The sequence below is a fragment of the Ostrea edulis genome, chromosome 1, assembly GCF_947568905.1.
Source record: "Ostrea edulis chromosome 1, xbOstEdul1.1, whole genome shotgun sequence".
Taxonomy (NCBI): Eukaryota; Metazoa; Mollusca; class Bivalvia; order Ostreida; family Ostreidae; genus Ostrea; species Ostrea edulis.
In genome coordinates, this window is record NC_079164.1 from 25,092,448 (window position 1) to 25,105,047 (window position 12,600).

Genomic DNA, 12,600 nt, shown 5'->3' on the forward strand with positions numbered 1-12,600 from the left:
TAAAGCAATGTCTAATATTAAAGACATCAATAGTGCGAGTCTAACACTATTTACAAAAAAATGATTCACTGTATCCCAAAATTATTTTATAGTCAAAAATTGCAAATCAAATTGTCTCACTGCAAAGAATTAAGTGAAAACAAATTTGAATTATAGAATAATAATAAAAAACCACTACATAATGTAATAAGTATATTTGACAAAAAACGAACTTTGGAAACTCAAAACATATTTCAAATATAAACATTTAATAAACATCTAAGTATACTATTGTATTGATGTATATTGATTTTTTTAGGTAAAACAAAGAAGAGGAAAAATGATCAGGAAAGTCTGCAAGATCTGCAGAAAAGTGTACTGAGAGAGGATAGGTAGAGGATCGTACTAATGAAAGAACTTATTAAATTGCAGAAAGAAAAAGTTGCATTAGAAATTAAACAAGATGTACTGTGAGCAATGCTCACTAAGAATACCCCAATCTCCCAAAGGGTGTTGTTAATTGGTATAAATTACCACTTTCCTGAGTGTAAAAATATGGTATGCCTTTGTAGAAGAAAATGGAAGATATAGTCCGAACACAAATCCATGGCATAAACCTACAATTTTGACCTTGAGATCAAAGGTCAAGGTCATAAAGAGGTCATGAATGTACATGACACATAGTCTCATGGTGATACACCCATGTCTTATGGTATGACTGTCAAAACCCTATAATTTTTTACCTTGAGGTCAAAGTTCAAGGTCAAGTAGAGGCCATGAAGGTACTCGACACATCGTCTCATGGTGATACACTCATGTGTCAAATATGATATACCTATGTCAAAGAACAAAGAAGTCATGGCCCTGACACGAATCCATTGTAAAAACCTTTAATTCTGACCTTGAGATCAATGTCATATGGAGGTCATGAAGGTACATGACACATCGTCTCATGGTGATACACTCATGTGTCAACTATGGTATGCCTATGTCAAAGAACAAAGAAGTTATTGCCCGGACACGAATCCATTGTAAAAAAAAAAAAAACAACTTTAATTTTGACCTTGAGGTCAAGGTCATGAAGGTACTCGACACATCGTCTCATGGTGATCTACCAGTGTGCCAAATATCGTATGCCTAAGTCAAAGTACAAAGAAGTTATGGCCCGGACACGAATCTGCACAGACGGACGGAAAGACAGACAGAGTGATTCCTATATACCCCCCAGAACTTCATTCGGGGGGTATAAAAACTGCAGATGGAATTACCATCTATTTTTAGCCAACAGAAAATGAGATGTAGAATATTTAGTAGCTCACTACACAGTAAAATTCACTTTACAAAACGTGAGGCCAAATCGGTCAGGGCTTGGGATACTTCGAGAAACACTTTACTTGTGGAAACCCAGTGTATCGCCTATAGTTTTCATGTTATCACCTGTAGCGTAATGTAGAACCATCTCGACCTGATAAGGAATATGAGCACAGAACTCGGGTTCTAGTAGATCAGTGATGAAATGAACTGACTCTTTACTAAACCTGTGCTGGATTCCGGATTTTTTTTTTATATTTGTCCGGGATTGGTTTTGTTTTGCATGTTACAAAAAGCTCCCAGCACGTTCACGGCATGGTACCCGTACTCATGCATTTTGACTTCCAACTTTCCACAACTTCATGGCACCAAAGTGTAAGTTTTTAATCTCTTTATTAACTTTTATGTTAAATGCAAGTCATATTAAGAATGCATACGCATATTTGTTATTGTACACTTGTTGACCCCGATGTGATAAGCAGCCAGTATATCATGACATGCAGGTAGTTTATATTGTCTAAATTTGATTAATTGATATTTCATGGTTATCTTATCTCTGATAGATCTTTAATGATGTTATTCATTGCTGTTATTTTTTCTTTCTGTGTAAATGGGGCACGCTCGCTTATTTTCTGAACGTACTATATATTGACCTTTCACGTGTTCGATATGTAAATCGCTCTGTGTAAATTGCTCACAGTTTAAATTTTTTCTCAAAGGTTGTGATGATTACATTTAAGTTTTCACATATCAGTATCAATATTTTATAAGTCTTCTAGTGTGTGTATTTAGAATTCAAGATTTTTGATAACTTTGTAAAGCTTTTGGTGCATGTTATTCTTGATTTACTGAAATTTGATATCTTTAGCATGAAATGTGTAGATATGTTCTGAATAACATATTACATGTTTATTATAAACCATGCCACTTATCTTTTGTGCAGAACCTGTTGTAATAGGATCTTATTTTTGTTTACAGTATTTTACCCTCCCTGGAGGTTGTCTCTCTGCCATTAAAAGTAAAGAAACATACATCGTCTTTCTTGTGACAGAATAGTAAAATAACTTCGACATGGCTATGGAACGGGAAAGGAAACTCACAGAGGCTGGAGCCGAGTTGTTCATGGACAGATGCAGGAAATATGATCGGGAAATAAAACATATTCAAAAGGAAATTGATGTCCTAATATCCACTCTTCAGGAATATCCAGAAATATCGGATGCAGAGATGGTACATAAGCAGATAAAACAAGCTAGTGGTGATTTTAAAAGACTTTCAGATCATTATGTTGACTTTCTTGTAAAACACAGATCAGTTGAAAGCGAAACAGAAAGGATTTCACATTTGAAATTAAGAGATAATGTAACGAGGGCTGTTACCGAGGTTCTCACTCAACGCACACAAGTTGCAACAAAAGATCCTAGCTGTGACAGACAAAGCGTTAAATCTGGATCAGGCCGATCAATCCTTTCATCTACTCAGTCTGCGATTATTCAGAAAAGAGCCGCACTTGAGGCTGCGAAAGTGAAAATGAAATACGTCGAGAAACAAGCTGCCATTATGACCCAAAAGGCAGCATTGGAAGCGGAAATCAGTCTACTTGAAATCCAACAAGAAACCGAAGCCTTACAATCAGCACTGAATGTGATGGAAAATGCAGAACAGTTAGATGATATAGAAACAGAATCTATTACTGAAGCTCGACAAGCAAGGACAAGTGAATTTATTCAACAACATTTTGTGAATTCCACTAACACTTCTGTTCAGCCACCTGTGCAAGCAATTACAAGTACTTTGACATCCGCTGTGCAACCGCCTGTACAGTCCACTGATAGCACGTTCACATCAGCTGTGCGACCTCGTGTGCAATTCACTGATAGTGCATTCACGTCAACTGTGCAAACATCTATGCAGTCTAGTGAAACATTTGTTCCTTTATCGACATTGGCAAATTTATGTTCCACACCTATGAATGAAAATTGGCGTACAGCATATCAACCAACGCAAACCATGGTACACTCTAGTCCCTTGCTTGCAACTTCATCACAAACAAGTCATGTGTATGATTTGCCGCCACCCTTTGCGCCGCGTTCAGACGTACTATCTCAGCCGAATCATCTATTGAATACTGAAGCGCCAACCTTTGTGCCACATTCGAGCATACTGCCTCAGCCGAATCACTTATTAAATACTGAAGTGCCAACCTTTATGCCGCGTTCGGGTATACTATCTCAGGCAAATTCTATAGTGACTACTCAAACGCCTACCTTTGTGCCATATTCGAGTTTACCGTCTCAGCCAAATCCGGTGACTACTCAAACCTCAGGATCACAATACGGTAATTGCTACACATCAGTCAATATGATGCCACATGTAGACAATTCGCAGGTTGAACTTTGTCAGATAATGACTAGGATGATGGCCAGAAAAGATGTAGTGCTTTCGCGTCTCATTAAATACAATGATAGTCCCATCCAATATTTGTCTTGGAAACAAACATTTAAAGCTGTAATGTTAGAACTTGCAGTTACACCATCAGAGGAACTGGATCTCATGATCAAATGGCTGGGTCCAGATTCATCCAGGCAGGCTGAATGCATAAAAACGGCCAGTGCAGGAAATCACGTGGATGCATTACACAAATTGTGGGATAGACTTGACATTCGGTATGGCAGTCCTGAATTGATAGAAGCGTGCTTACGAAACAAACTTACGAACTTCCCAAAGCTTTCAAACACTCCGGCTGACAGCAAACGACTTTATGATTTGTACGACCTCTTGAGTGAAATTCAGTGTGTCAAGGCCAACCCGCTCTATTCTTCAGTGCTTGCAATGTATGATTCATCCACAGGAGTAAACCAAATAGTATCTCGCTTGCCGACCAATCTACAAGAAAAGTGGTCATCTCGCGCCAATACTTACAAAAATCAACATGGAATGCTATTTCCTCCGTTCAGTTATTTTGTCAACTTCATCTACGACATGGCAAAATGGCGCACTGACCCGAGTTTTCAGTACAACACTAGCACACTATCTTCTCAGAAACAGTCAGCAAATAATCAACCCCAAATTCGCGTGAACGCAAGGAAAACGGAACTTTCTACAAACTCTACAGCTGAGGACAAATTGATGTGCCCCGTGCACAACACAAACCACAATTTGAATCAGTGCAGGACTTTCCGTCAGAAACCCATGAAAGAGCGAATGGAGATTCTAAAGAAAAACAAACTTTGTTTCCGTTGCTGCAGTTTGAAACGACACACCAAGAACAAATGCCAAGAGACTATCCGATGTGATGTTTGTAATCAGACAAGTCACCCGACTGGACTTCATGTATTGCGTGTTCAAAATGTACAGCAACCCTCTCATAACAAGGATGAGAATCTTACAGAAGATGACAATCGGCATGGAGGGGAGTCACGGACCGGTGTTAATACAAAATGTACACAGGTTTGTGGGACTGACAAAATTTGTAGCAAGTCATGCGCAAAAATTCTACAAGTGTATGTCTACAATGAGGACCAACCCATGCAGGCTCGCAAGGTCTACGCATTGATCGACGATCAAAGCAATTACTCCCTTGGAAAACCGGAACTGTTTGACAACTTTGATGATCATTCGGAACACATAAACTTCACTTTATCAACCTGTTCAGGGAAAGTTTCCGCGACTGGCAGAAAAGGCAACAATTATGTTGTTGAGTCCGCAGATCATAGTGTCAGGATTAAGATTCCGTCTCTTATCGAGTGTTCAGACATTCCCGATAATAGACATGAAATACCTTCTCCGGAAGTAGTGAAAAACTTTCCTCATCTTTGTGATTTGGTATCGTACATACCACCAGTTGATGACAGTGTACACATAGAACTCTTGATAGGTCGTGACGTTATACAAGCACACCATGTTGTGGATCAGAGGTTAGGCGGTGATAACTTACCCTACGCTCACAAATTACCTCTTGGTTGGGTTGTGGTTGGTGAATCTTGTATTGGAGCTCTCCATGGACGTGAATCTGTTCAAACAATCACAGTTAGCAAAACTCACATTCTTGCTAATGGTAGAGCAACCTATCTGGAACCATGTGTTAACACGTTAACCATCAAAGAAAACTCGATCTTCGAGAAAACGCCACAGGATGAGAGGCTTGGTCCATCAGTGGAAGACGAGCTTTTTATAAGTCTCATGGAAAGTAAGGTTACGAAGGACTGTGATGATCGCTGGACTGCACCACTTCCCTTTCGCGAAAATAGAAAGCTGTTGCCTAACAACAGAACTCAAGCCTTGCAGCGTGTTAAATCATTAGACCGTTCACTCCAGAAAGATGAAGTCAAGAAGAAACACGTTGTTGAATTCATGGGAAAAATGTTCGAAAACGGTCATGCTGAGGTAGCACCACCTTTGCCAACACTTAGTGAACAATGGTACCTACCGTTTTTCGGAATTTATCATCCCAAGAAACCTGGAAAAGTTAGAGTCGTCTTCGATTCGTCAGCAGTGTTCAGGGGAACGTCTTTGAATGACGTATTAATGAAAGGACCGGATTTAACCAATAATTTATTGGGAGTACTCTTGCGATTTCGGAAGGAAGCTATAGCTCTTACAGCTGACGTGGAGCACATGTTTTACAACTTCAAGGTGGACGAAACTCATCGCAATTATTTACGATTTGTGTGGCACGAAAATAATGACATTTCACAACCGTTGATGGACTACAGGATGACAGTCCATGTTTTCGGAAACTCTCCGTCTCCATCTGTTGCAACCTTTTGTCTCAGAAAATCCGTTGAGAATGCAGACAGTGATGTCCGAGATTTTGTCTGTAAAAACTTTTATGTGGACGATGGACTCATTTCTTGTCCAGATCCTGACTCGGCAATTGATCTCATGAAGCGCACACAGAAAGCGTTAGAAATTGGAGGACGGTTGCGTTTGCATAAGATTGTCTCGAACAGCACAACTGTGTTACAGAATTTCCCATCAGATGATTTGTCAGCAGATCTCAAGGAATTGGATCTTGGATCTGACACTCCGCCAATTCAGCGCAGTCTAGGATTATCATGGGACATTTCTACTGATAGATTTGTGTTCAGAGCGTCGACAGAAAACAAACCCTATACCCGTAGAGGTGCGTTATCAGTGATCAATAGTCTGTTTGATCCCATAGGATTTGCAGCCCCCATGACTTTGTATGGGAAATTGCTTCTCAGGGAAATGATGTCAGTCTCAGGACCTGTAAATTGGGATGAAGAGTTACCGCCTCAATTGAAATCGAAATGGGAACGGTGGATCACATCACTCGTGCATCTCCAGAATTTTCAAATTTCTCGCAAATATTCTGCAATTTCATTTCATGAAGCTTTGCGTAGAGAGGTTCATATCTTCAGTGATGCATCTAAGGACGCAATAGCTTCGGTAGCATACTTAAAACTGATATCAGATGAGGGAAGTGATGTTTCATTTTTGCTGGGCAAATCAAAAGTATCACCTGTTCATGGTCATACCATTCCTCGCCTTGAGCTCTGCGCAGCAGTTCTATCCATTGCAGTTGCAGAGTTGGTGAAAGAGCATTTGAACATCCCCTCACAGGATTTCTACTATTACACAGATAGCAAGATAGTGTTGGGGTATTTGTCAAACGAGGTACGGAGGTTCTATGTGTATGTCACCAATAGGGTGAATAGGATCAGAGCAGCTAGTTCTCCGACTCAGTGGTACTTCATTCCAACAGACAGTAACCCTGCTGACATTGCAACGAGACGTATCAATGCAGAAGACTTGGTGAATTCAACCTACCTAACGGGTCCAGACCTTTTGCGCAATGACATACATGTACAATTACCATCTAGTGAATTTCAGCTTGTAAATCCTCAAGAGGATACTGAGGTCCGCCCAGAAATATCAGTGAACAAAATGAAAGTGATCAGCCACAAAACATGGGTTCAGAGATTTTCATTTTTCTCGTCATGGAACAGTTTAGTGAGAGCTATCATGTTTCTGAAAGGATTCATTAGGAAACTTCACAATGAGAGCAAACCCACACGAGCTGAAACGGAACAATTTATTGTGAAACTAGTACAACAGGAAGTTTATGGTGATGAAATCAATTCTTTGCAAACTGGACGTTCTTTGTCAAACAAATCCAAAATTCTTCCTCTTGCTCCTGTACAAGATGAAAATGGCATTCTCAGAGTTGGAGGACGATTGAAACATGGAAAGGCTATTTCCATCAACACTCAGCCTGTGATCATTCCCCGAGACCATCACATTGCTATCCTCTTAGTGCGACATTTTCATGGTAAAATTCATCACCAGGGCAGACACATGACAGAGGGAGCTCTCCGTGCATCGGGCTATTGGGTGATTGGCGGTAAGAGACTTGTGTCCTCTATTATTCGTCATTGTGTGACTTGTCGAAAGTGTCGTGGACAATTTCTATTTCAAAAGATGTCAGATCTTCCGGAGGACAGATTATCTCCTGGACCACCTTTCACCTTTGTTGGTCTTGATACATTTGGACCATGGTCAGTTCTCCAGCGTAAGACTCGAGGTGGATCAGCTCAGCAAAAGAGATGGGCAATTTTATTCACTTGCTTAGTTTCAAGAGCAGTTCACTTGGAAGTAGTAGATGAGATGAGCAGTGCAGCATTCATCAATGCCTACCGCCGTTTTGTAGCAATTCGTTGACCCATAAAACTATTGCGATCAGATAGGGGCACTAACTTTGTGGGTGCAATTCAGGACTTGGGCATTGAAGCAGAATTTGTTGAGGATGGAAGAATCGCAAAAACTCTAGAAACCTATGGAACTTCCTGGAAGTTTAATCCTCCTCATTCCTCTCACTTTGGAGGCTCATGGGAGCGTATGATAGGGACCTGTAGGAGGATTCTGGATAACATGCTCATGCAAGATAGGAATAAACTAACTCATGATTCATTAGTGACCTTGATGGCTGAAGTTTCAGCGATAGTGAATTCTCGTCCGTTGCTGCCCATTTCAACAGATCCAGAAAACCCAGAAATTCTGTCTCCCTCAGTGTTGTTGACTCACAAGAAAGGTCAAAACGATACATGCCCGTTTCCACAGTTTGGGACCAAGGATATGTTACGTAGTCAATGGAAACTGGTTCAGGGTCTAGCAGATGAATTTTGGTCGAAATGGACGAAAGAGTATATCTCATCTCTTCAAGTCAGGAGAAAGTGGAAGCAGCCAGAAGTGAACTTGAATGTCGGTGATATTGTTCTTGTAAGAGAGAAGGATTTTCATAGATCCATGTGGCCTATGGCAATAGTGACGAAACTTTTTCCAAGTGACGATTTCCTTGTCAGGAAAGTGGAAATCAAACTCTATAAGGAAAACAAGATTTGTGTGTTCGTTCGACCCGTAGTCGATCTTGTCCTGTTGGTATCTTCAGATGATTAGTGACTCAATTTTCATGGATAATGACTGATATTTGATTTTATGTATTATGTATGTATGATTTTGCTAGTTTAGCATATTGAATTTGATGTAGTGATTTTTTTTATAAAAATCAGGAGGGGAGTGTGCTGGATTCCGGATTTTTTTTTTATATTTGTCCGGGATTGGTTTTGTTTTGTATGTTACAAAAAGCTCCCAGCACGTTCACGGCATGGTACCCGTACTCATGCATTTTGACTTCCAACTTTCCACAACTTCATGGCACCAAAGTGTAAGTTTTTAATCTCTTTATTAACTTTTATGTTAAATGCAAGTCATATTAAGAATGCATACGCATATTTGTTATTGTACACTTGTTGACCCCGATGTGATAAGCAGCCAGTATATCATGACATGCAGGTAGTTTATATTGTCTAAATTTGATTAATTGATATTTCATGGTTATCTTATCTCTGATAGATCTTTAATGATGTTATTCATTGCTGTTATTTTTTCTTTCTGTGTAAATGGGGCACGCTCGCTTATTTTCTGAACGTACTATATATTGACCTTTCACGTGTTCGATATGTAAATCGCTCTGTGTAAATTGCTCACAGTTTAAATTTTTTCTCAAAGGTTGTGATGATTACATTTAAGTTTTCACATATCAGTATCAATATTTTATAAGTCTTCTAGTGTGTGTATTTAGAATTCAAGATTTTTGATAACTTTGTAAAGCTTTTGGTGCATGTTATTCTTGATTTACTGAAATTTGATATCTTTAGCATGAAATGTGTAGATATGTTCTGAATAACATATTACATGTTTATTATAAACCATGCCACTTATCTTTTGTGCAGAACCTGTTGTAATAGGATCTTATTTTTGTTTACAGTATTTTACCCTCCCTGGAGGTTGTCTCTCTGCCATTAAAAGTAAAGAAACATACATCGTCTTTCTTGTGACAGAATAAAACCTATACCTTTCTTTGTATTCACTGTCATTGAAAATGTGATTAAAATGTCTGTAAACTTGTTTTCTTGTGTCGTCTGCCAAAGTTGACATCAAACAGCAAGCGGGCAGCCATGTTTAACCACTGGTTAAAAGACTTAACCCACCTCTGCAGAATGGTGCTCAGAAGAGAAATGTGGCCCATGGGCCTCTTGTTTCTTTATTATATCCCACGAACGAAGTTCAGGGGGGTACATGTATATAGGAATCACTGTCTGTCTGTGCAGATTCGTGTCCGGGCCATAACTTCTTTGTTATTTGACTTAGGCATACCATATTTGACACAAAGGTGGATCACCATGAGACGATGTGTCGAGTACCTTCATGTCCTCTATATGACCTTGACCTCAAGGTCAAAATTAAAGGGTTGTTTTTTTTTTTACACTGGATTCGTGTCCGGGCCACTTCTTTGTTCCTTGACATAGGCATACAATATTTGATACACGACTGTATCACCATGAGACGATGTGTCATGTACCTTCATGACCTCCATATGACCTTGACCTCAAAGTCAAAATTAAAGGTTTTTACAATGGATTCGTGTCAGGGTCATGACTTCTTTGTTCTTCGACATAGGCATACCATATTTGACACATGAGTGTATCACCATGAGACGATGTTTGGGGAACCTTCATGACCTCTATATGACCTCAAGGTCAAAATTCATTAAAAGGTTTTGACATAGTCATACCATAAAACATGGGTGTATCACAATGAGACTATGTGACCTTTATATGACCTTGACCTTTGATCTCAAGGTCAAAATTATAGTTTTATGCCATGGATTTTTGTTCGGACTATATCTTCCATTTTCTTCTACAAAGGCATACCATATTTTTACACTCAGGAAAGAGGTAATTTATACCTATTAACAACACCCTTTGGGAGATTGGGGTAAGCGGGGAGTATTCTTAGTGAGCATTGCTCACAGTACCTCTTTTGTTTGTACGATTAAATCTTTGGTCCTGGAATGGTGAATATTATTCTTTCTTCACAGACAAAATTGTTGACGTTACATTTGAAGACCTAATGGTATTCGTCACTGGAGCTGACAAGATTCCACCATGTGGGTTTCCTTCCAATATTTCCATCATTTTTACACAGAAAAGGAGAATATACACAAATTGCCATTTACATCAACCGGTGCACTCATTTGTCCTTACCGAGAGGAATCGGTAACCCAGATGATTTCTCATCAATGGTGATTAGAGCTATTAAAGAATCCTGTAGATTTGGGAAAATGTAGAACTTTTGATTGGAATTATATGCTTGATCGATGAGGACACAAGGTCCAGTTGAGAGATATGAACACCATATGCAGGTGATAATGGAATATTGCTTCATAAATATGGAAAATTGACGATGGAGAAGATGAAATCTGTCTGACGTGTTTCATACCGAATGTTAGACCGTTCTTTGCACACTGATTTTGACTACGGATAACTCCGTTTACCTGATCAGGATATAGGGCTCACGGCGGGTGTGACCGGTCGACAGGGGATGCTTACTCCTCCTAGGCACCTGATCCCACCTCTGTTGTGTCCAGTGGTTCGTGTTTGCCCAACTATCTATTTTGTATTGCTTATAGGAGTTATGAGATTGATCACTGTTCATTATCTTCACCTTTCATCTTCCCGTTTGTCATAGAGTTGAGTTGTTAGTTTGCCGTTAATATTTACTTTCAATAAAATATCTAAGTATGAAGTGGAATTGAATGAAAGTTATTATTGTTATTAGATAAAACGTCGTCAATATATCTAAATGTCGATTACTTCATATGAAGCAGAATTTATTTAGAAACTTCTACGTTAGAAGAACCCCGCGGTGGCCGAGAGGTTAGAGCGTTTGAATCCCGGCCGCGACAAACCTAAGTCGTTAAAATAGGTAGTGACAGTTCCATCGCCAAACGCTCGGCATCAGGTGTGAATGTCACGGGTCCTCGGAGATGACCTTAAAAACGGATGTCCCGTGTCACAGTAGGTGTGGCACGCTAAAGAACCCTCATTGCTCAATGGCTGTAAGCGCCGAGCATAGGGCTAAATTTGAAGCCCTCCACCGGTCTTGGTGACGTCTCCATGATTGAAAAATTCTCGAGCGAGACGTTAAGCAAGATACAATCAATCAATCAATCTACGTGAGAAGAAAAAAATATATTGCTGTGGCCTTCAATTCGACATTTAAATGTAAGGTGAAGATAACGAACAGTGATCAATCTCATAACTCCTATAAGCAATACAAATAAATATCGACGTTTTATCTAATGGTTTGTTTTTTTCGATCCACCACTGCTAGATCAGATGCAATTAAGATCAGGGTGCGAGGTATTTCAATCATCTTGGTCCTATCTACAATGTATCTTCTCTCAATACATCTTGTCCACTAATGACACAATAAATACTGAAAGAAAAACAACTTATACAAGAGTTCTGAAAGGCGGGTTATCCCCTCGCAATGTAGGTAATGATTTAGCTGAATACAGATTAATTTATTGAAAAATAGTAAACTTTACCTTTTCACCCACAAATCAATTCTTGTTGACAAAGCTATATGTGAAGTGTGAATTCTAATCAACCGAGCCAAAAAATGTAGCATCTACAAACTCCGTGACCCCTCACATATAAATTAATTGCCAGTGAGGGGATTTTAGAACTACGCTTTACTATCACAAATTTTACATATTTACCAAAGAAAATTGAATTTCATAATTTTCAGTTGCATACTCTAGAACTTCCCCTTCGAGATATTTTGGTTTATCATGTCGGAATTAAACTAAAATAACTAATTTAAAAGACAATATTTTAGTCATTATGCGTTTATGATTATTTCTTTGATAAGGTTAATCTAACATCTATAAATAGAGAATGTACGTGTATATTTTGAACATACATGTAATTGGAAAAAAGT

General features: G+C 39.1%; 1 protein-coding gene across 1 annotated transcript; it reads left to right on the forward strand.

Moving 5' to 3' along the window:
* The first annotated feature begins 1,540 nt into the window (after positions 1-1,540).
* On the forward strand, positions 1,541-9,633 carry LOC125663770 (uncharacterized). Its single transcript, XM_056153127.1, has 2 exons — positions 1,541-8,977; positions 9,581-9,633. The coding sequence occupies exon 1, from the start codon at positions 2,362-2,364 to the stop codon at positions 7,972-7,974; it is 5,613 nt and encodes a 1,870-aa protein (XP_056009102.1). The 5' UTR covers positions 1,541-2,361; the 3' UTR covers positions 7,975-8,977; positions 9,581-9,633.
* Positions 9,634-12,600: the final 2,967 nt, after the last annotated feature.